Below are 25487 nucleotides of genomic sequence, written 5' to 3'. Positions count from 1 at the left end.
AAGTAGAACTCAGTACTTTTAGACATGGTTTATCAGAGTCTCGAGTTTTTACGGTCAGTCGCACAAGAGTTGGGAATTGGGTGTCTGAAATGAATGGTTTCCAAGTGTCAGCAGTGGTGGAAATAGTTTTATTTTTCTTTTCTCACCTATTTCCATTATTTTTAAATGTAGTTCCATCCATTGTTTTATCTCTACCTTTTAGCCTATTTCGATCCCTCCCCCCTACCCCACCCCCACTAAGGCTATCTGTACCTTGCTCGTCCTGCTTTCTACCTTTAATGTCACCATTAGCACATTTCTTACATAATATCACCACCATCAACACCTCTTTGTCCTTTTGTCTATGACATCTTTTGGTTATCTCCACCTATCACTGGCCCTCTATCCAGCTCTACCTGTCCCACCCCCCTTAAACCAGCTTATATTTCACCTCTTTTCTATTTTTCCTTAGTTCTGTTGAAGAGTCATATGGACTCGAAACGTTAGCTGTGTTCCTCTCTGCATATGCTGTCAGACCTGCTGAGTTTTTCCAGGTATTCTTGACTTTGTTTTGGATTTCCAGCATCTGCAGTTTTTTGCTTTTATCTTAGTGAATGCTTGTAAATCAGTCTGACACAGAGGAAAGCAACTTGACTCAGCAATTGTGACTTAGTACCAATTCGCCCGTTCCCTCACTAGCAGCCTCTACTGTTAGCATAAAATGGAGGCTGTGACAAGCACCCACTCAAGAACTGGGTTAATTTCTTAGCCAGCGAGAAGAGTATGGATCTGACCTCAGGACCCAGAAGTGAAAGCTCAGTTCCAGTAAACAGTTCCAATACACAGCGACTCACCTAATCCAAAATGGCATATGAGCTGCCCAGTACGTACCTAGTTACTGTCTGCTCATCTCCCCCTCAACCACAATGGAACCGAGAACGTGGGGAGGATATTTTAAACCCATCTTCTATTGCGGGGGCCATGTTGACTTTAAGCATTATTGTTAAAACTAGCAAAAGCTGATAGTCCTGATACATAAATAATACCAAGGTACAATCCTGATATTGAGAACATACTTAACCCTTTCTCCGGAGCTTGCTGTTTTGTGTCGAGGGTCCAGTAGCCTATATAGCGGTCACTAGGTTACTCAATCTTAGGAGGGCATTAAAGCCACAACTGACACTGCCCTAACCCAAAATCCAGCAGAGTTCACTTGCAAGGGATCATGAGACAAAAGGAGTGAGTAGAGACAGCCTGGCAAATTTTTTCCCTCTTCCTAACCCAGGCATGCAGAGGCCAGCTGTAGCTCCTCAGCACTGATACCTGTACACCCAATGTCCAGCCTTTCTTGACATTACCCCTTGGGTGGGGGTGGTGGTGGTGGTGGTGTGGTGCGGGGGTCGGGGGGGGGGGGAATGTGTGGGGGTCAGGGTGCTGCTAAACAGAACCACCACCCTCGAGCTTAACACATCACGTGATTGAGATGCAGCTAAGCCAATGCATCAATCAGGGTACCCAAGGGAAAAAAAAAGGATATTTTAAACCCATTCTCATCGCTAATCTTGAAATTTAAAAATTAGCACTCTTTAAGCATCATTTAAGCTCTTAACATTAAATAGCAAAGAGGCAGAGAACCAATGGTGATTGTTCTGCAACATCCCTGAAATAAAATGTTTTCAGTGTTGAAGGTTTACATAATATGTTATCATAATATGATTTAAAATCGAACTACATAGCAGTGGCAGTGGCAGGACACAGGTTCCATATACAAGATATATATTTTTCTTTAAACTTACAGTATTTCATTCAAAAGCAAGCTGTTAAAAGTTGAGCTAAGAAAAACCTGTAGCAAGGGATGGAGTATTGCCTGACCACCGTTTATCCTTTTAACACGTTAAATACAACCACATGGCTTAAACCAGCCTTTCAATTCACCAAGTTTATAGTTGCCATTGGCCAGTAAAGCTAGCAGCAGGTCCAGAATGGCTGCCCACTCACCCCCTCCCATTTACAGATACCAGGATCTCAACACTACAGATGCAACGGCAGAAAATGGTTAACAAAGGAAGAGTCTGTCACCTGACACCAGGCCACCATTTAGCTTCCACACACTCACCGATTGGGTGCAAACCCAGCATTTTACAGCTCTATATACACTTCAGAGGAGGTCTGGCCTCTTTCTCAAGACAGGATGAATGCCCTACCATCTAAACAGTCACAAAGAGGGACTCCTGTCAGAGTGTGATGCAACCAATTGTATGGCAGGGTTCTCAAGTGCTCCCTGTGGGGCAAGGTTGCTAGGTCTGGTTAGATGCAAATCTGGAGGCTGCATCACTTGACGTCCTGCCTCAAATCACCCCACTCCCACCATTGGTCCATCGTTTATTATGTTCCTACTCCCACTGGTAAGGGAGCAGACTATTACCGAACTGGATTAATCATGACCATGAGTGAAACACCCCCACCAACTCCAAAATTTGAAATAAAAAAATATACGATTTTGATTTAATGTCCCTGTGATTTTTTTCTCCTAGGTTTTGCTCTTAGCATTGTCCTAGAGATTAATCTTCAATTCCTGGAGACCCCAGGGCAATCCTGGAGTGTTGGCAACCCTAGTGCAGAGAATGCCTCACACGCACATGCATAAAAACAAGTCAAAAGGTAATGACTGAACCAGGATTTCATGTTGGCTTAATTTAGATCACAGTTGCAAAACTGTTTTTAAAAAAAGAGAAAAAAAAATTGATTCAAGTTCTTCTTATTCTGATTAAGACACTTAATTTAGAATCAAATCCCTAACCATCCCAGTACGCACCAAACAAACTTTCTGCAAAGAAGATCTTCCCTGTGCACTCATGAGTTAACCTTTTCTATTATAAACGTGAACATAGTAATTTTATATGCAAACAGCAGATGTAAATTAATCACACAAAGGCATTTTCCTACCAGTAGTTTATGCTGTGCATAAAGCACTTCAAGCACAGCATTAGGCCATTCAGCCCAACTGGCCCATGCCAGTGTTTATGCTCCACACGAGCCTCCTCCCACCCTATCAACACCCTTTCCTAAATAAAAACAGAAAAGGCTGTAAATACTCAGCAGGTCAGGCAGCATCTGTGGAGAGAGAAACAGAGTTAATGTTTCAGGTTGATGGCCTTTCATCAGACCTGGAAAAAGTTAGAGGTGTGACAGCAAGTAGGGGTGGCAGAGAGGAGAAAGGATGAAAGAAGAACAGGGAGGGTCTGTGATAGGGTGGAAAGCAGGAGAGACTGAGTGACAAAAGGGATGTTGATGCAAGGCAAAAGATGGTAATGGGACAGGTACAGAAACAAAAGATGGGTCTGGGGGAAGCGTAAGTGGGAAAAGCAGAATTATCACCAACATATGTTGTCTGAAAAGAATGGGAGCGGTGGCTATGATCGGAAATTGAATTCAGTGTTGAATCCAGAAGACTGAGTGTCTTGTCACAAGGTATACAGGTATACAGTCCCTACAGGAGGTGGAGAGGGGGGAGGAAATGTAGTGAAGGTAGCTGAGAGAATCGCTGAACTTATGGTGAGCAATGGTTAATGGTTAATCCCCGAAATAGAGATAGAGTGGTTGAGGAAGGGAAGGAAGAGCTGGAGATAGGTCATGTGAAGGTGAGGGAAAGGTGGAAAATGGAAGCAAAGTGGTAAAATTTTCCAGTTTGAGCCAAGAGCAGGAAACAGCACCGATGCAGTCATAAACGTACCAGAAAAAGAGGAAGGTGGGTGGTGGGGAGTCTGAGTAGGACTGGAACACAATATTCCACAAGTCCCATAAAAAGGCAGGCACAGGACCCATACAGTTTCCTGAAACAATACTGCAAGGCAGACATGAATAGATTTAATGGAGAAATTGTTCAATGTGAGAACAAGTTCATCCAGGTAGAGGAGAGTACTGGTGGATGGGGATTTGTTAACACTATGTTCAAGGAACAAGCGGAGAGCTCTGAGACTGTCCGGTTTGTCCGGGGTGGGGGGGGGGGGGGGGGGGGGGGGGGTGTAGAGGGACTGGTTATCCATGCTGAAGAGGAGGCTGTTAGAATGAGAGAACTGTTCAAGTGACAGAGGACATTGGAAGAATCACAGATGAAGATGAATGATGGATGAAAAGAGGAGATAGAAAGAAAATCAGTTCCACCAGGCAAGTGTAGGCTGAATTAATGGGTCTACCAGGGCATTCCTGTTTGTGGATGTTGGGGGTAGAAGAGTGTTGTTTGGGGTCGGGTGCTAGGAGGTTGAAGGCTGTGGAGGGAAGATCTCCAGAGGACATATGAGGTCACTGCCAGTCCTGGAAACAATGGCTTGATGTTCGAAGATGGGGTCATTGTCCAGTGGGAGGTAGTAGAAAGTGTCAGAGTTGATGTCAGGTCTCTGCCAGATTTGACAAACAACAATAGCACTGTCCTTGGCAGCAGGTTTAATAACATAATTAGGGTTGGAGCTGAGAAAATGGATTGCTGCATTTCAGTGGGAGATAGATTAGAGCAAGTGAGGGGAGCAGAGAAATTGAGGTGGTCAATACCCTGCTGGTAGATCCTAATGAAAAGCCCTAGAGAGGGTAAGAGGTACGAGGTGGGGTCCAGGCGAAATCTCAAAGGCTGAAGAATGAGTCTGTTGTGCAGGGGGGCAGTGGGGTGGGAGCTCCTGGTCAAGAAGTTGGCAGGAATGTGAAGGAAGAAAAGCCAGTGCCATGGCGAGTTCCCACTTCATTGAGGCAGGGGAGGAAGTGGAGACCTTTGCTGAGGAGTGATCACTTAGTGCCAGAAAGGATCTTGAAAACACGGTGAAAAGTGAGATTGGAAGAAGGGATGGGGTTAGAAGAAAATGAAGGGGAAGAAAGATCAAAAGGGGCATTGGCATTCAAGAGCTGTTGAAGTCTGTGATCCTTGACGACTGAAAAAGAAGAAAAAAACAGTTTTGTGTTAAAGTGTTGGATGAGGTGAAATATGATATTGGACAAGAACAGCTTTGAGATGGAGTGAGCCAGTGCTGCTGAAGAGAGCATGGGTCAACCACATGCATGTGGCAGCACATGGCATTGAGAATACATCTCAGGATGCGGTGACAGCAGTGATTCAAGGAACAATGAATATTGCTGAAAAGAGAGACATGCTATTGAAGCTTTTCATCTTGCACACATCACGACAGATCTGCAAGAATACAAAATCTCAAAAGGAATAACAATTTATACCGCATGAGAAGAGGGTGCTGACTGGTTGACAAGTGGGACTCTGATTGATAGAGGCATTGCCATGGAGAATGCACCAGGGAACAGTTAATTGCCAAGCTGTGAATTTATGCTTGGCAGTTAACTGTTCCCTGGTGCATTCTCCATGGCAATGCCATAGTCCCACTTATTAACCAATCAGCACCTTCTTCTCATGCAGTATAAATTGTTGTTCCTTTTGAGATTTTGTATTCTTGCAAATCAGTCCTGATGAATGCAAGATGAAAAGCTTCAATAGCAGGTCTCTCTTTTCAGCCATATCCAAGTTCTGTGCAATTCAAACCAAGTGACTATTTGAACACTGAAAATCTTGGGGATATCTGAAATAATGGATGGATCAGAAGCATGAAGGATGGAAATTCAGTTGGGATCCATGTAAAGTTGGAGCTGGAGACAGTTGCTGAGGAAAAGAGATGTGGCTGTGAGAATGAGTTTTGGTAGGTATCTGATCAAACATGAAAGAAAGGCAAAAACCGTGAAGGTGAACAAGGTCGACAAGAAAAGCAAAACATCTCTCTAGAAAAGAAAGATTAAACACTAACAAAAGCAAATCCTTCTATTCCTTTCTCCCTCATGAGTTTATCTAGCATCCTCTTAAAGCCTTCCATACTATTTACCCTAACTACTCCTTGTGATAGCCAGTCCCACATTCTAACCACTCTGTTCTCCTCAATTCCCAATTGGACTTATTGGTGACCACCTTATATTTATAACCCTTAATTTTGGACTCCTCCATAAGTGGAAAAATCTTCTCCATGTCGACCTCATCGAACCCCTTCTTAACTTTAAAGGCCTCCATAGCCTATTCTTTTCTAGAGAAAAGAGCCCCAGCTTGTTCAGCCTTTCCTGGTTAAGTATAACCTCTCACTTCTGTATCATCCATGTGAATCTTTCTTGCACCTTCTTCAGTGCCTCTAGATGATTATAATGTGAAGGCCAGTACACAATGTTCTAAGTGTAGTCTTGCCAAGCTTCAGTACTAGTTTAACACAGCTTCTCATTCGCCACATTTACTCAGGCAGTTTCCACTGTAATCCGAACAATGAAAGGACAGAATAAAAATGGCAACTGCATGATATCTTTGTGCCCTGATGTAATTATCCCTTGCTCTCTGACCCCGATTCACTTGGGTCGTGACTATTTGTGCAAGGTCATGGGAGATTGATCAGTATGCCAAAAACAATTTTTTTTTATTAAAAAAAAGCACCATTGGAAAGAAACTCCATCCTGATACTGGATAATGCAAGCATTGTTTTAATCTAAAAGCCAAGTTTAAAACCGATATCTCAAACATAATTAAAATTATACAGCTCCTAATTAGTACGCTAGTAACTTGCTGCCTACACACAGCAATATCCATTAGATTGTCAAAAAAAGACTACTTTCCTTTTTTGACGATTAAAGGAGATCTCATTTTGTGCAAGGTTGAGCGTTTTCGATATTCCACAGGATCATAATAATCAACTTTCTAAGGCTACAATTGTGAAAAAGTAAGAGCTGGGGGGGAGAAGTAAATTGGATTCAAACCAGAAAGGAATGGTCTTTAAAATAATACACTAAATAAAACATGCCTTGAAAAGGCAATGCTGAAACTCCCAACGGGTATCAGGATGTTTAAATACTGACCCACATTGATAGTAGCTGAAAGCTCCACAGCCTGAAGGCATGGGGGGAGGTTTAAGAAACAGAGGAATAGCGACTGAAAGTATAAATACTATAACACATTCAGATTACTAACATTTTTAAAAGTTGAGTTTCTACTTGCTTATATCATTTGCCTCCATGGGTCTTTCTGTCCATTCCAGAAAGGAAGAAAAAAAATCTTAGCTGAAGCATTCCAAGTCTCACGGATCATTTGAAATGAAGGAGAACAGGTAAGGTCAGTGCCATAACCAGTTGGATACCTTAGTAAGTTGAATTTCCATTTCAAACCACCCCCCCAGCACTACCCCACACCTCTAAAATCAGCAAAGTTAACAGGTTGTGTAACAACTTGATGTCTTAGAAGGAAAAAAACAACTAAAAGACATGTACAACCTACAATGAGTATGTTGATTCAGCTCTCTGGCTTGTTTATAGGAAGATCTCAATCTGCCCCAGCGCTTCATCTTTCTGAAGAGGCTTTTCCTCCAGTCGTTTAGCTGGAGGGGGTTTGAGGCCCATTAATAGTGCAAAGTACATAAAGAAAAAAGTGCCAGAGCAAGAAGAAGAAAGCTCGTGCTACAGAGGAGAAGCTTCCATTCAAGAGCTTCTCGTGTGTTCGTTTCAGAACTGCATTGGTGGTGACCTGGTTCCATACATCCTTAACACAGCTTGAAGGAGGCCCAAACATAGGAAGGGGAGAAAGTAAAATAGCATCATCCTGGCCAGGATGAAGTAAACAGATCACATTGTGCCAAAGTCCATCAGTCACAAAAAAGAGATTTCTGGACACTAAGGGAATCGGGGAATAGGGCAGGAATGTGGAGTTGATGTAGAAGATCAGCCATGATCCTATGGAATGGCAGAGCAGGCACAAGAAGCCAACTCCTATGATATTCTTATTTCCTCCTTTGAAAGGGCTCATTCCAGTTTTTTTGAGATATAGATATTGGAAAGGTCATAGCCAAGCTTCTTGAGCATGAATAACATGTCTATTAGAATAGCTCAGTACTCCAAAGGATTGGTTTCAATGACAGGAGCTCCAGGCCAATTTAACCGCATTCCCCCAAAATTCAGACCCTAGTCTCCCCGTTAAGTGCTTACTGTCTATTTGAACAACCAGGCCCTGATAATCATCCAAAAAGAGTAGGAAGATTTATTGCAATTCATTCATACTATTGTAAAGATGGGGGGAATGAGGGTCCATGAATATACCTGGCCGTTCAATTTAAAAACCATTCAACTTGTCTTTTGGGGTGAGGAGGGGGTTGACTAAGAAGAGTTAGCTGTGCTCTTTTGAAAGTAATGGTCCCTTTAGGGAGAATATTTTTTTTTTTACAATCACACTCCCCCTCAGACTCCCAAGAGCTGAAGATCTCTTACAGGGCTCGGTATTTGGAAATGATGCTTTTGTACCGTGCCACCTCCTTGCGCAGTTCAACCACCTCCAGCCTCAGGGCAGAGTTTTCCTTCTCCAGGAAGGCTGCTCGCACTGTGATCTGATTCTCCTTCAGTCTCCGGGCATCTCGAGAACGCTTTGCTGCCACGTTATTCTTCTTACGCCTTGCCCAGTATCGATCGTCCTTAAAAACAAAAGCATATTAATGTTACAGGGTGACACTACATCCAGGCCATTTTTGTAAATTTAAACAAAAAACATTCTCCCTCTCTTAAGAAGTGCCAACTCCCTCTGGTTAACCACCAGCATTTCAACCACGTGTCCACTTGTGCCAAATCCACAAGGCTGTACCAGCAGGTTTTACAGTATATCAATGGTGCTTCTTTCAGGAGGGACACTTAGGTATAAATAGACACAGACAGAAACTGCAGTTGTTCAGTTAGGATGTATATGCTTTTAATAAGTAACACCATAAATAAATATAAAAGTGTGTTTAAAAAAAACATAAAAGGGCACCTCAGAACACATGCATAATTTCCAGTGGGGAGAGTGGTGGTCGCTGGATAACAAACCAGGAACAAGAACTCTAGCTGATACTTCTTCTCCCTTTACCAACCTCAAGGCACAAGGACAATGGTAGCCTTTCAACTGCTTCTCCACTGATAAGAAAAAAGACTTGCATTTATATCGTGCCATAGGTTACTGTGGCTCAGTAGACAGACACGGCCGTTGACTGGGAGAGAGTCAGAAAGCAAAAGCCCAGAATCAGTTCCAGGTCTGTTTAGAGCTTCTCAATTTTTGATTGCAGCTCATCCCAAGTGTCCCTGTTCTGGGAAGGAAGGAGACTACGGAAAATGCTCTCGATTGTTACTGGGCGAGGGCCACTAGGAAGCATGTGGAAGGTGTCCAGCTGTTAGAGTTCCTCTCTGGTCATCCAACCTGTAAACAATCACTCCTTAGGCTCACACACAGAAGAATGGCTATCTGTATTGCTGAAAGAAAGAGACATGTCAAAGCTTTTCATCTTGAACTCATCAGGAGTTTGCATCTGATGAGTGCAAGACAAAAAGTTTTGACATGTCTCTTTTTTCAGCAACACTCAAGTTCTGAACTATCAAATAGCCATCTGGGCAAGGTACTGATAAACTGCCGGTACGTGCACCAAAACTTTGTTAAAGTGTCAGTAGCATTAACAGGTTAGGCAGATTGGGAAAATACAGAGCCAACAGATGGAAAAAGGTAAAAACAGAATTACCTGGAAAAACTCAGCAGGTCTGGCAGCATCGGCGGAGAAGAAAAGAATTGACGTTACGAGTCCTCATGACCCTTCGACAGAACTTGAGTTCGAGTCACTCGAACTCAAGTTCTGTCGAAGGGTCATGAGGACTCGAAACGTCAACTCTTTTCTTCTCCGCCGATGCTGCCAGACCTGCTGAGTTTTTCCAGGTAATTCTGTTTTTGTTTTTGTTTTGGATTTCCAGCATCCGCAGTTTTTTTGTTTTTATCAGATGGAAAAAGGTGCTATTATCTGCAATGTTACAGCAGATTTTGATGCCAAACCCATCTTCAATTTTGAAACTTTTATTCACTACTGCTCTGCACTCCATGACCCTTACATCAGGGGTGTACATCCAGGCCAGGTGCCCAGTGATCAATGAGGGTGAACTGAAGTGCATAGTAGTTGCCGAAGACTTGCAAAGTAAGCATTCCCTTCCATTCTCACATTATGACAGTGGTCAGAATGATACAGGATTCAAGTAGGCTGCCCCCAGTTCCGTTTTGAACCAGGTGGTTCAGTTGAGTAGGAGGCTGGGACTTTCAAGAATATATGAGCCCAAAATCTGTGTATGAGTGTACACGTGTAATAAAAGAAAACTCCCCTACTCCTCACACAGTGTCTTTGAGGCATTAGTGACCAAGACCATTAAGGTTTTCAAAGAATTTATCAGAGTAATGATCCTGTCCAATAGATAGAGAGGTGTAGATATATATTATGAGAGCAAGCGAGATCAAGAGAGCATGAGCAAGATGGATGGAGACACAAAGATTTGATCACATTGTTCCAAAGTTGCTCATAGTCAAATTATTTTGGAAGTGCAATCTTAGTTCCAGGATTTGTCAACAAAACATCATATGCACATCAAGATCTCTCACAAGCAGAATGAGAATCAATCTGGTGTTGGCCGAGCACTGGAATAAATCCCTTTGATTAATGCCCTGGGGTCCTTGAGGTGCATCCAAACAGGCAGTCGACACCTCATCCGAATGACAACATCTCTGACACTGCAGCACGGACTCCCTGTGCAAAAGCAATAGCCTAGATCGTGTGCTCAAGTCTATGGAGTGGGGTCCGTGTGATCAATGCAGGACTTTAGGAAAAGGCCAGGGAAGAGAGACTAAATGGATAGCTTTTTCAAAGAGCTGAAGGCATGAAGGCATGATGGGCCAAGTGGCCTCCTTCTGTGCTGTGTCATTCTATCACTCAAGAATGGAACACACTGCACTGCCGATTTCAGAGTTTCCCCCTTCCAATTTCCCCCCTTCATCTCCTGAAAGTACTGCTTCATAGGTGCTTGCAACACTCCAGTAGCTCACCAGAGGGACCATTCTTCAGGCATGCCTTCAAGACATTTAGTATGGGCAGGTTATTAAACTATATTGGCCTTACACTGGGCCTGATCTCATCTGCAACCAATTCCCATAGAATGTTGGGGGGTAGCCGAATAGCAGCAGCAGCTCTCTAGCTCATTATCCTCTTGTTGGCCCAGAGGTCAACAATAGCATCCATACATTCTTCCCAACTAAGATCAAATAACTCCGCACACAAACAGTGATCAAACCTAGAGTCTGCTTGTCTCAGCTACCAACTGAACAAACTTGCCCCGCCATCACAAAGCAGTGTTCTGCTCTGGATCATAGGGCTTAAGGGCATTTGGCTTCCAGGAATCAACTTGTGAAAAATGAAGTGATAGGTCTGGAGCAAGAGCAGCAGAATGCAAGCTCTGCGGAGTTTCATTTTAAAGGTGGGCAGCAGAGAGGTTGGTGGACAGATACCTTTTGCTCATCTGGAACGTAGACCTTTTTTGCTTTTTTAATCATGGGCTGTGGTTTGAGCTCTTCATCACTGAACTTGTGCTTCCGAGGATTGAAGAGCTCTCCCCCAGGAACGCTGGACAATGCCAGGTCAGTAGGGTCTGGTTCAAAGTTCACCAGAATATCAACCGCCTCCGAGTCAACAGAGTTTGGAGTGGTCCGTTCAGACTTCCTCTCATCCGCTTCTAGAATGTGAGAGAGCACAGGAACAGATCCATTATATAAAACTAAAACACCCTTTAAACCATAAAACAAAACAGGTGTGTGTTGTGAGAAGGTTATAAATTATTTGGTCCTCTCTCATTTTACATTGGAGTAATCTTAAACAAACACCCAGAAAACAGGGTAGGTAATGAAAAGCAACTCATTACAACACCACCCATGTCTGCTCACGCACATCACGAGGCTTAACTAAAAGAAACACAACTACTTCCTCAGTTAGAAATAAGAGGCTCATAATTTTAAAATGGTTGTTTGTTAGCACCCTGCTCAGTTGATTCATAGTGATCTCATTTTAATACAATTTTTGCGATTAGCCACAGCATCAATCCGCTATGGTGAGGGAAACCAAACCAAATCAGTTTCATTGATGGAAGCATTGCCCTTAAAGTGGAGAGAGCAAACACAGAAAGCCATTTTTTATTCTGTGGCATCTAAGTGGAAGCAGTACAGAGACATTTCTGTTTGTGGCTGGTTGGTGGCTTTTGGGGAAGGGGAAGGGCTTTTAAAATACAAATATAAATGTCACCCTCTGTACTGAAGATTTATAGTTATTGATTCAGGGGATAAAACAGTCAACAGCAAAAACAAGATGGATTAGGGTCATTGCTAAAGGAGATGTTATCTGAACATCATAATCTACAGTGAACACTGGGTGACATTCCTCTCTTCTCCCACCCCGCCCCTTTCTTTCCTTCCCCTGGTTCCACAAATGTTGACTGGCCCTCAACAAATAGCCATTCCTGATCTGCAAGCTTTTGCGAATTTAATCAGAAGAGGTCAATGCCGGGGGGGGCGGGGGGGGGGCCTTGTGGTATTGTCACTAGACTAGTAATCCAAATCTGGGGGCCTGGGTTCGAATCTCACCACAGTGATGACTATAAAATCATTGTTATAAAAACCCATCTGGCTCACTAATGCCTTTTAGGGAAGGAAGTCTGTCATCCTTACTGGGTCTGGCCTGCATGTGACTCGACCTACAGCAAGAGCTGTGAAGAAGAGCCATACAGATTCGAAACGTTAACTCTGTTTTTCCTCTCCATTGAGCATCTGCCAGCATGCCGGTCTAGCTGAGTTTTTCCAGCATTTTCTTTTTTTATTTCAGATTTCCAGCATCACAGTATTTTGCTATTATCTTAGTAAGGAGGTCATGTTGAATTTGTGCAAGACACTAGTTAGGCCTTATCTGGAGTACTGCGTCCAGTTCTGGGCGCCATACTTGAGGACGGGTGTGAAGGCATTGGGGAGAGTCCAGAGGATTTTCAAAAGAATGATTCCAGGGATGAAGAACTGTAGCTAAGAGGATAGAGTGGAGAGGTGGGACTGTTTTCCTTGGCGAGAAGGCGGCTCAGAGGAGACTTCATAGAGGTATTCAAGATCATGACGGGTATTGGCAGGTAAATAGTGAGAACTTGTTCACTTTCAAGAGACCATCAAGAACTAGAGGGCACAGATTCAAAATAATTGGCAAAAGGAGTAAAAGTGATGTGAGGAAAATTTTTTCACCCAGAGGGTGGTTGGAATCTGGAACAAACTTCCTGAAAGGGTGGTGGAGGCAGGTTCGATCGAGGTATTCAAAAGGGAATTGGACTGCTACCTGAAAAGAGAGAATGTGCAGGGTTACAGGGACAAGGCAGGGGAGCAGGACTCAGTAGAATGCTCCTTCAGAGAGCCAGTGCAAACTCAATGGGCCACATGGCCTCCTTCTGTACTGTAAAGATTGTATAATTCAGACTCAAGCCTGGAGATACATCACCAAGACTAAGCTATGAAAAAGAAAAATATCAAAAGGGTCCCTTTCAGTCAGGACCCACCATCACTGTCCATTTCAGAATACGTCACGCTTCTGGAAACAGGAGATGGCAGAGCAGGAGACAATGCCTTCTCTTCCAGCTCCACCACTGGCAAGAGGCCATCTTGCAATTCTTCATGTAGCTCGAACTGGCTCGAGCTATCTGGAATGCCATTTTCCAACAGGAATTCATCCAGATCCATGTATTCGAGGTGGAAGGTCTCGCCATCATAGGGAATAGTCTTATCCCAGATGGTTGGCATGAGGGAGGCAGATGCTGCTGTGGTGCTGCTGGCTGCTTCATCCACATTCTTCTCTTTGTCCTCGTCCTTTCCTAAAGAATAAATTTAAAACAGGTTTTCTTTTCACATTGTTAACAGACACACAATGTTTCACTCTTGCAAGAAAAGTGTAACTATTGTAAAGTCTAATTTTCTGCAGTTAGTAGAAAACATTTAGATCAAATAATTAACATTTGCAATTTACTTGTCTGTTTTGGTCTCTATTCCTGCAACACCAAGCGCCCTGTAGCACCCTGTCCAGTAACAGGTCTTGGCAGTGTCTAGAGGCTATTTGACCACATGAAGCATCACTGTCACATCCAATAAAAACAAAAAAACTGCGGATGCTGGAAATCCAAAACAAAAACAGAATTACCTGGAAAAAATCAGCAGGTCTGGCAGCATCGGCGGAGAAGAAAAGAGTTGACGTTTCGAGTCCTCATGACCCTTCGACAGAACTTGAGTTCGAGTTCAAGAAAGAGTTGAAATATAAACTGGTTTAAGGTGTGTGGGGGGGGGGCCGGAGAGAGAGAGAGAAGTGGAGGGGGTTGGTGTGGTTGTGGACCAACCCCCTCCACTTCTCTCTCTCTCTCTCTCTTCCCCCCCCCCACCCCCAACACACACACACACACACACACACACACACACACACACACCTTAAACCAGCTTATATTTCAACTTTTTCTTGGACTCGAACTCAAGTTCTGTCGAAGGGTCATGAGGACTTGAAACGTCAACTCTTTTCTTCTCCGCCGATGCTGCCAGACCTGCTGAGTTTTTCCAGGTAATTCTGTTTTTGTTACTGTCACATCCAATCCTATCCTCAAGTGTTGCCTTAGGCACATGCACAAACCCATCTCTCATGCCTCCCCAGTTAGCAGCAATCCTGATTGACTGGTCCCATTCTTTAACAGCAGTTTAGTCCATCTACTGTAGTATTCCCAAAATGCTGCCATGGCTAATATCAGTGCAATTCCAGGTGTTTGCCAATCTGTATATGGCACAGTACCTCAGACCACCAAGGCAGTTGCAGCTAATTTCATCAGCCCCCAACCTCCCCACATTTTCTCATTACAGTATATACTGACGCCAATGAGTTGGAGGTGGTTACTATGGTCTCCAGATGTAACTGATGTCAAAATTACTCAACCATCTCCATTCTGGCCATTCACAACCTGAAGCCTTCTTGAAATGAGTGTGGGGCCAGTATACAGGTCTGACTAAGATAAAAGCAAAAAACTGTGGAGGCTGGAAATCCATAACAAAAACAAAAATACCTGGAAAAACTCAGCCAGTCTGACAGCATTCCTCTCCGCAGATGCTGTCAGACCCGCTGAGCTTTTCCAGGTATTTTTGTTTCTGTTACACAGGACTGACTGCTTGTTATGGAGCCACATGGAAATTAAAAAAAATTCTTATAGGGCTTGACTGGAGGATGCTTCTCCTGGCAGGGTGGGTGGTGCAGGTATAGAACTAGATATCAATATAAGGGGTTGGCCATTTAGGAGCAAGAGATATCCTCACTTGTAGGGTTCTGAACCGTTGAAATTCTCTACCCCATAGAGCTGTGGATGCTCAGTCAGTCATTGGGTATATTCAAAGTCAGGGGCCTGCAGATTTTTGGATACCAAGGGAATTAAGGGATATGAGGACAGGGTGGGTAGTAGAGCAGTCACAACTTATTGAATGGCAAAGCAGTCTTGAAGTGCTGAATGGTCTGTTCCTATCTCACATTTGCTAATTAACTAAATATAGACTCAAGAGGAGGTCAGTATTGAATAGTTCTGTGGGAATGGGGGTAGAGGCTGCAAATTGCTGGAGTACTTCAGTTTTGTGGTAGAGAAGTATTTTAACAAAGGCCGACACCCCTTTTTTATTAAGGATAGGTCAAGTAGAAGAATTTGAAAAGACAAAATAAAATTCAGTTGGTGAGGAGGAAATATGATCCAAATTAAAAATGAAGTTACTGCCTCTGTGATGTTTTTTCCTATGCAGCTGCCCCTTTCCATTTGGCCGAATACCTCAAAGTACAACCAGATGTCGAGTGTTTAGAAGAAACTATCCTAATTTATCAAAGTACATAGCGGATTAATGTTCTTTCGACCACCAATATTTGCCCTCCCTCTCTCAGTCGCAAGCTCTGAGGAGAGAAACTGTTCCCAAATCATTGCTTTCCTGCAGTACTTTGTCTAACTGGCCATTCTGCCCGTGCAGACCTTGGCAGCGAGAGTTAGCAAGCTATTTGGCAGTGGAGGGCATCAACTAAATAGCAAGAGTCACTGAACAGTGACCAGGAGCATGAATAAAAACAAAAAAACTGCGGATGCTGGAAATCCAAAACAAAAACAGAATTACCTGGAAAAAATCAGCAGGTCTGGCAGCATCGGCGGAGAAGAAAAGAGTTGACGTTTCGAGTCCTCATGACCCTTCGACAGAACTTGCGTTCGAGTCCAAGAAAGAGTTGAAATATAAGCTGGTTTAAGGTGTGTGTGTGGGGGGGCGGAGAGATAGAGAGACAAAAAGGTTGGGGGGGGGGGGGGGGGGTGTGGTTGTAGGGACAAACAAGCAGTGATAGAAGCAGATCATCAAAAGATGTCAACGACAATAGTACAATAGAACACATAGATGTTAAAGTTAAAGTTGGTGATATTATCTAAACGAATGTGCTAATTAAGAATGGATGGTAGGGCACTCAAGGTATAGCTCTAGTGGGTTTTTTTTTATATAATGGAAATAGGTGGGAAAAGGAAAATCTTTATAATTTACTGGAAAAAAAAGGGAAGGGGGAAACAGAAAGGGGGTGGGGATGGGGGAGGGAGCTTACGACCTAAAGTTGTTGAATTCAATATTCAGTCCAGAAGGCTGTAAAGTCCCTAGTCGGAAGATGAGGTGTTGTTCCTCCAGTTTGCGTTGGGCTTCACTGGAACAATGCAGCAAGCCAAGGACAGACATGTGGGCAAGAGAGCAGGGTGGAGTGTTGAAATGGCAAGCGACAGGGAGGTTTGGGTCATTCTTGCGGACAGACCGCAGGTGTTCTGCAAGGTGGTCGCCCAGTTTACGTTTGGTCTCTCCAATGTAGAGGAGACCATATTGGGAGCAACGGATGCAGTAGACTAAGTTGGGGGAAATGCAAGTGAAATGCTGCTTCACTTGAAAGGAGTGTTTGGGTCCTTGGACGGTGAGGAGAGAGGAAGTGAAGGGGCAGGTGTTGCATCTTTTGCGCGGGCATGGGGTGGTGCCATAGGAGGGGGTTGAGGAGTAGGGGGTGATGGAGGAGTGGACCAGGGTGTCCCGGAGGGAGCGATCCCTACGGAATGCCGATAAGGGGGGTGAAGGGAAGATGTGTTTGGTGGTGGCATCATGCTGGAGTTGGCGGAAATGGCGGAGGATGATCCTTTGAATGCGGAGGCTGGTGGGGTGATAAGTGAGGACAAGGGGGACCCTATCATGTTTCTGGGAGGGAGGAGAAGGCGTGAGGGCGGATGCGCGGGAGATGGGCCGGACACGGTTGAGGGCCCATCTCCCGCGCATCCGCCCTCACGCCTTCTCCTCCCTCCCAGAAACATGATAGGGTCCCCCTTGTCCTCACTTATCACCCCACCAGCCTCCGCATTCAAAGGATCATCCTCCGCCATTTCCGCCAACTCCAGCATGATGCCACCACCAAACACATCTTCCCTTCACCCCCCTTATCGGCATTCCGTAGGGATCGCTCCCTCCGGGACACCCTGGTCCACTCCTCCATCACCCCCTACACCTCAACCCCCTCCTATGGCACCACCCCATGCCCACGCAAAAGATGCAACACCTGCCCCTTCACTTCCTCTCTCCTCACCGTCCAAGGACCCAAACACTCCTTTCAAGTGAAGCAGCATTTCACTTGCATTTCCCCCAACTTAGTCTACTGCATCCGTTGCTCCCAATGTGGTCTCCTCTACATTGGAGAGACCAAACGTAAACTGGGTGACCACCTTGCAGAACACCTGCGGTCTGTCCGCAAGAATGACCCAAACCTCCCTGTCGCTTGCCATTTCAACACTCCACCCTGCTCTCTTGCCCACATGTCTGTCCTTGGCTTGCTGCATTGTTCCAGTGAAGCCCAACGCAAACTGGAGGAACAACACCTCATCTTCCGACTAGGGACTTTACAGCCTTCTGGACTGAATATTGAATTCAACAACTTTAGGTCGTAAGCTCCCTCCCCCATCCCCACCCCCTTTCTGTTTCCCCCTTCCCTTTTTTTTCCAATAAATTATAAAGATTTTCCTTTTCCCACCTATTTCCATTATATAAAAAAAAACCCACTAGAGCTATACTTTGAGTGCCCTACCATCCATTCTTAATTAGCACATTCGTTTAGATAATATCACCAACTTTAATTTTAACACCTATGTGTTCTATTGTACTATTGTCGTTGACATCTTTTGATGATCTGCTTCTATCACTAACAGAATTACCTGGAAAAACTCAGCAGGTCTGGCAGCATCGGCGGAGAAGAAAAGAGTTGACGTTTCGAGTCCTCATGACCCTTCGACAGTTCTGTCGAAGGGTCATGAGGACTCGAAACGTGAACTCTTTTCTTCTCCGCCGATGCTGCCAGACCTGCTGAGTTTTTCCAGGTAATTCTGTTTTTGTTTTGGATTTCCAGCATCCGCAGTCTTTTTGTTCTTATATCTGCTTCTATCACTGCTTGTTTGTCCCTACAACCACACCCCACCGCCCCCCCCCCCACAACCTTTTTGTCTCTCTATCTCTCCGCCCCCCACACACACACCTTAAACCAGCTTATATTTCAACTCTTTCTTGGACTCGAACGCAAGTTCTGTCGAAGGGTCATGAGGACTCGAAACGTCAACTCTTTTCTTCTCCGCCGATGCTGCCAGACCTGCTGAGTTTTTCCAGGTAATTCTGTTTTTGACCAGGAGCATGAACCCTGGTGGATTGGCCAGAAAGGAATGGATCAAGGTGCAAGGAACACAGGAATGTTTCCAGGGCTCTGCTCTTTGAGGAAGACTAGCTTATGTGACCTACCCAGTTTGAGATTATGGGAAACTCAGAAGTGGCTGTCCCCCAACCTCTCTCTGTCTCCACAGTTCTTCCAACATGTGGGAAACATGGTGAGGTGCTACTCCAACTGAACTGCATTTAAAATATATTGGGGATTTTGTAGTACATTTAATATTTTAAAATCCCATAGCACACACATTGAACAATACCAGCAATTACCTAGGACCGTAGAGATAGTACAACAACTACATGCATTTATATAGTGTCTTTAAAGTAATAAATCATACCAAGGTGCTTCACAAAAACATCATCAATTTGATACTGTGCCCACATATTAGGTCAGGTGACCAAAAAACTTGGTCGAAGAGATAGATTTTAAGGAGTATCTTAAAGGAGGAAAGAGAGACAGGCAGAGAGAGTTAGGGAGGAGGCTCCAGAGCCTAGGACCTCAGCAGCTGAAGGCATGCCACCAATGGTGGACCTATGGATTTCGGGGAGGCTCCCTGGGTAGCAGTGATCATATGATGATTGAATTTTACATTCAGTTTGAGGAAGAGAAGAGTGGGTCCAAAACAAGTATTTTAAACTTAAATAAGGGCAATTATGTGGGAATGAAAGCAGAGCTAGCTAAAGTGAACTGGCAAATGAGGTTAAGTGATAGGCCAATATAGATGCAGTGGCAGAAATTTAAAGGCTTATTTCAGAATACACAGAATAGATACATTCCAATAATGAGAAAGAAAAATTTCAAAGGGAGGGCCCACCATCCATGGTTAACTAAAAGTTAAAGACAGTATCAAACTTAAAGTAAAAGCATATAAATGCACAAAGACTGGAGGCAGATCAAAAGACTGGGCAGAATATGAGATCCAGTGAAGAATGACAAAGATTAATAAGGAGGGAAAAGTTAGAATACAAGAGAAAGCTAGCTAGAAACATAAGGACAGATAGTAAGAATTTCTATAGACACTTCAATAAGAAAAGTTAACAGTGAGCTGGTCCTATAAAAAGTAAGTCTGGGGAGTTAACAATGGAAAATAAAGAGATAGCAGTTGAATTGAACAGGTATTTTACATCAATCTTCACTACAGAAGATACAAATAACATCCCAGAACTAGCTGTAAGTCAGGAATTGGAAGGGAGAGAGGAACTCAGAAAAATTACAATCACCAGGGAAGTGGTACTTAGCAAATAGTTGGACTTGCGGGCTGACATATCCCCAGGTCCTGATGGACTTCATTCTAGGGTCTGAAAGAAGTGGCTAATAAAATTGTGTTTAACCAATTTATTGGAGTTCTTTGAAGGAGTTGCATGTGCTGTGGATAAAGGGGAACCGGTGGATGTATTGTACTTAGGTTTCCAGAAAGCATTTGATAAGGTGCCACATTAAAGGTTATTGTGGAAAAAACTCATGGTGTAGGGGGTAACATATTGACACGGATAGAAGATTGGCTAGCTAACAGGAAACAGAGGGTAGCAATAAATGGGCCTTTTTCTGGTTGGTGGAATGTAACGAGTGGTGTGCCACAAGATCAGTGCTGGGACCTCAACTTTTTACAATTTATATAAATGACTTGGCTGAAGGGACAGAAGGTATGGTTGCTAAATTTGTTGATACAAAGATTGGTAGGAAAGTAAGTTGTGAAGAGGACATAATGAGGCTACAAGGGGACATAGCTAGGTTAACTGGGTGGGCAAAGGTCTGGCAAATGGACTATAATGTGGGAAAATTAGAAACTGTCCAATGTGGCAGGAAAAATTAAAAAAGCACATTATCTAAATGGTGAGAGACTGCAGAGCTCAGATGCAGAGGGACTTGCATGTTCTAGTGCATGAATCGTAGAAGGCTAATATGTAGGCACATTAAATAATTAGGAAAGCTAATAGAATGTTATCATTTATTGTGAGGGGAATTGAATATAAAAGTAGGGAGGTTATGCTTCAGTTGTACAGGACACTGGTGAGACCACATCTGGAATATTGTGTACAATATTGGTTTCCTTATTTAAGGAAGGATGTAAGTACATTGGAAGCAGTTCAGAGAAGCTTTACTAGACTAATACCAGGAATGGGCAGGTTATCTTATGAGGAAAGATTGGACAGGTTAGGCTTGTATCTGCTGGAGTTTAGTAGAGTAAGAGGTGACTTGATTGAAACGTATAAGATACTGAGCGGTCTTGACAGGGTTGATGTGGAGAGGAGGTTTTCTCTTGTGGGAGAATCTAGAACTAGGGGTTACTGTTTAAAAATAAGGGGTTGCCCTTTTGAGACAGAGACGAGGCAAAATTTTTTCTCTGAGATTGGTGAGTCTTTGGAACTCCCTTCCTCAAAAGGTAGTGGGAGCAGAGTCTTTGAATGTTTTCAAGGCAGATGTAGATAGATTTTTGTTAAACAAGTGGGTGAATGTTATCGGGGGTAGGCAGGAGGTTACAGTCAGATCAACCATGATCTTATTGAACTGTGCAGCAGGCTCAAAGGGCCAAGTGGCCTACTCCTGCTCCTAATTCATATGTTCATATGTAATATCCTAACCCAGTCAAGACTAAGCCATAGAGTAAGAAATCTTTCAGTGTCACATTGACATTGATTAAACAGTTACTGTACTTTCCCTTTGCGCCCTGCCCAGTTTTCACCCCTTCTTTCCTAAAGCCATTTAATCCTTCACTGAGGTAGTTCCACAGTCAGCAATGAATGCCCAAATTCACCTAATTAGCTATTATTGATATGTACTTCAATGGTGGACAGCTGGAAGCTACCTGAAAAATCAATGCTAAATTCAACATAGTCCTCAACAAGATCTTTACAGATTGGAAGGAGCAGGGACAATACAAGTATGTTATTTACTGGCAGATTATCATTCTCCTCTCCTTTTCAATTCTTCCATTCTGCCCACGCAGGACTATACAGCGAAAGTTAGCAAACTATTTGGCTACAGAGGACATCAACTAAAAAGCAAGAACAGTGATCAAGAGCATGAACCCTGGTGGATTCCACACCTACACCATTGGCCAGATAGGAACAGATCAAGGTGCAAGTAACCCAGGAATGCCCCCAATGCATCACAACAAGCCAAGACAACAATATTGGCTCACAAGCATGCATTTGAAAACCTTGATTTTGAGTGGAGCATGGTTATGCTCTCTGTGGAAGACTAGCTCATGTTACCCACCCAGTTTGAGGTCAAGAGAACCTCAGAAGCAGCTGCTCAGGATTGTCTGCAACCTTGTCTTGTCCCTCAACCTGTTGATCTTTCCTAGGCCACAGTAGGAATAGACTAGATGTTGGGGTAGTTCTTCTGATCCCAAAGGGTTGAGAGCCTCTGGAATGTGTTGTCAGTTGCTGACTTTGCCTTCAAGAGAGAGCTGGGCTGATTCCTGACCGGGGCAGAGATCACATCACACAGAAGGTTAAGATTATGTAGATAACACTTGATCCATGTGGTCCTGGAGGCTGGTTTCGATCACCTGAGGGGGGTGGAGAGCAATTGTCCATACAATTTTTTCCCTTCTAGCCTGGGGTTGATTTTTGCCTCTCCCAGGAGATTACATGGCTGTGGGGTGCTGTGGGAGTCTTCAGTGACAATGATCCAGCCACCGTGAGGTATGTGGCAGGTCTGATAGACTAGCTGCTACTTCCCTAGCCACCAATTCTGTACATTTGTGTAAGGAGCTGCTGCCTCTCCCCAGTCAGAAACATAGCAGTTCACAGAATTATTATAGCAAAGGAAGCCATTCAGCCCATCATGTCTGTACTGGCTCTCTGAATGAGCAATGCACTTTGCACCTTTCCCCCACTTTCTCTCCATAACCCTGCGCATTCTTCCTTTTCAGATAATAATCCAATTCCCTCTTGAATGCCTCAACTGAAGCTGCCTCCACATTCTTGGGCAGTGCATTCCAGATCTTAACCACTCACTGCGTGAAAAAGTTTCTCATTTCTCCATTGCTTCTTTTTCCAATTACCTCCAAACTATTGTCTCTTGTTCTCGATCCTTCCACCTACAAGAACAGTTTCTCCCCATCTACTCTGTTCAGGCCCCTCATGATTTAGAGCACCTCTATTAAATCTCCTCTCAACCATCTATCTCTTCTATAAGAGAAACAGTCCCAACCTCTTCAAACTATTTACATTACTGAAGTAAAGTGTTATGAGTTATGTGTGTCCAAATCTGCTTAGTGTCTTAGTGGAGACCAAGAACTGAAGCTGCTAACTGTGCTCATTCAGACTTAGCATTTCTCCTTACTGCCACATGGCCTCATGGTGAAAGGCACAATCTGTGGGTGGGACAGAGACTTCTAGACAATCCTGTCTCTGGAGCAGGCTGTTTAGGGGCTTCTGAAATATAAACCTGAGATTCTTACAAATAATTTATTTTTTCCTCTACTTACCCTGGTAGCTTATTCTGCGGCTTCTCCCCATTCCAGCACCTCCCACCCCCTACCCCGCCACGAACTTTCACCAAAGCAAAGTTCACAAAAGAAACTGGAGCCACAATCCCACCCTATCCCAATCTCTGCCTTTGACTTGGCAAAACGATGGTAATGCTGAAGAAAACACTTGCTGCCAGCTCTTTGTCTATCTTGAATGGCTAGGGGTAAATTGATCCAACAGCAACCTGTAGCAAAAGGAAAATAAGCCGAGCTGCACTGCTCGTGAACAAACAGTGAAACTTAAAACCCCAAACAGTCTACCAGTCAAACCACTGACTGCTGTTTCTGTTTCTCGTGGTCTTCATAGCAACTGCCGTTAGAGTATAACATAAAAGATAGGGGCAAGAGTTGGCCATTTGTAGTCTGTCCCACAACCCAATGTCATCGTTGACCATCTACCTCAAACCCAGCTTCCCGTACTATTCCCAAATCCCTCAATTCCCTTTAGTAACCAAAATTCCATCGATCCCTATCTAGAATATACTCAATGACTGAGCATTGACAGCTCGCCAGGATGGAGAATTTCCAAAGATTTGAAATGAAGAAGTTTCTCCTCATCTCAGTTAAATGGCTGATCCCTTATTCTGAGATTATATTCCACAACAGAAGTGCCTCCTCTCCTATGTTGAGGGCATTGGCTTTAGCTCCACAGCTGCTGATCAACCTTGACCATCTCACTTTTTCGGTCAGCAGGCTTCAAGGATCATTGGAAAGCAATCCGCAGCAAGAATCTTGGCCTGAATTTCTCCACTCCCACAGGCTTAACACTGAACAGGAATGGTCCCGGTGGTGGAAGGAGAGAGGCACAGATTTAAGGAAATTGGCAAAAGAAGCAAAGGCGACATGAGGAACGAGTGGTTAGGATCTGGAAAACTGCCTGAGTGCGGTAAAAACAGATTCAAATCGAGGCATTCACAAGAGAATTGGATCTTTATTTCAAAAAAAAATGTGCAGGGCTACAGGGAAAAGGCAGGGGAGTTACATTGGGTGAACTGCTCCTGTAGAAGGCCACCATAGACATAATGGCCCCAGTGGTCTCCTTCTGTGCTATAATCATTCTATGATTCTAGATGTTAGCCACATAAAGATAGTTGGCAGTTGAGATGTGGTTAATTGCAATTCTAATTAGTAAGAGTGGAGAGTAACTCATTTCCTGACTTCCCAAAGCCTGTCCACCATCTGCAAGGCATAAGTCAGGAGTGTGATGGAATACTCTCCACTTGCATGGATAAGCGCAGCTCCAACAACACTCAAGAAGCTTGACACTATCCAGGACAAAGCAGCCCACTTGACTGGCACCCAATGCACCACCTTCAATGTTCACTCTCTCTACCACTGACACAGAGTAGCAGTAGTTGTGTACCATCTACAAGATGCACTGCAGCAACTCACCAAGGCTCCTACGGCAACACCTTCCAAACCGGTGACTTCTACCATCAAGAAGGACAAGGACAGCAAATGCATGGTCACATGACTGCCTGCAAATTCCCCTCCAAGCCACACACCACCCTGACTTGGAAATATATCGCCGTTCCTTCACTGTTGTTGGGTCAAAATCCTGGAACTCCCTCCCTAAGCAGTGTGGGCGTACCTACACCATATGGACTTCAGCGGTTCAAGGCAGCTCTTCACCACCTTCTCAAGGGCAATTAGGGATGGGCACCAAATGCTGGCCTAGCCCACATATCGCAAAAGGATAAAAAAAAATGAACCATACATGAATGTTTAGTCTCAATATTCTCACAGCATAGGCATGTGAACTCTAGCCTCTTTGTGCAACAGTTAGTAAGTACTATAATGAAAAGCAGAGTGCACAAGTGTTTTTTTATCCCCTTGATCAGTGAATGCTTTACTGCATTTGTCACTGAATGTCGGGCAGCTGTCTTCAATCGCAATGAGGGGCTCAGGGAGCGCCATGGAATGACAGACAAATTTTCTTCCCCGAATTGGTTTGTTCATTTAAAAACTAAAATTGGGTTTCTGGCCTCCCCTAGGAGAGCACTTGGTTTCATGTGGGGTGGATAGTTTATATATTGTGTTAGATGATGTATCACAATTATGCGTGGCAGGCTGGAGGGCTCAGAGGGTTGCTTCCCCTCTGACATTGCTCACCAATACATGGAATTCTGTAGTTAAAACAGCAATTTGTATTGGACAAGATTGGACCATGGTATGCCGAAATAAGGGCCCATTTAAAGCCATATATTCTGTCATATAATATTGGCTGTAGATAAGTAACTGTTATAGCTGCTTTCACAGTATGTTTGGAGATCAAGACCAGCATCTGAGTGTAATCACATTGAGGATAGTCTGGTCCGACACAAACAGTGACAGACGGGTTGAGATCCTCTCGTCCAGTCAATCTGACCCACCTAATTATGATTCATGATATA

The 25487-nt window shown here is 43.9% G+C and overlaps 1 protein-coding gene across 1 annotated transcript in view; it reads right to left on the bottom strand.

Moving 5' to 3' along the window:
- Positions 1-8173: 8173 nt before the first annotated feature.
- LOC121271795 (thyrotroph embryonic factor-like) overlaps positions 8174-25487 on the bottom strand; it is a 28490-nt gene continuing 11176 nt past the window's right edge. The window contains exons 2-4 of the mRNA XM_041178077.1: positions 13399-13710; positions 11327-11550; positions 8174-8456 (exon numbers count right to left, since the gene is read on the bottom strand). Coding sequence (XP_041034011.1) covers positions 8253-8456; positions 11327-11550; positions 13399-13710 — 740 coding nt within the window. The 3' untranslated portion in view covers positions 8174-8252. The remainder of the gene's footprint in view (positions 8457-11326; positions 11551-13398; positions 13711-25487) is intronic.

Source organism: Carcharodon carcharias, chromosome 31 (assembly GCF_017639515.1).
Source record: "Carcharodon carcharias isolate sCarCar2 chromosome 31, sCarCar2.pri, whole genome shotgun sequence".
Lineage (NCBI taxonomy): Eukaryota > Metazoa > Chordata > Chondrichthyes > Lamniformes > Lamnidae > Carcharodon > Carcharodon carcharias.
The sequence above is the reverse complement of the archived record's forward strand: the minus strand, read 5'-3'. Positions and strand labels throughout refer to the sequence as shown.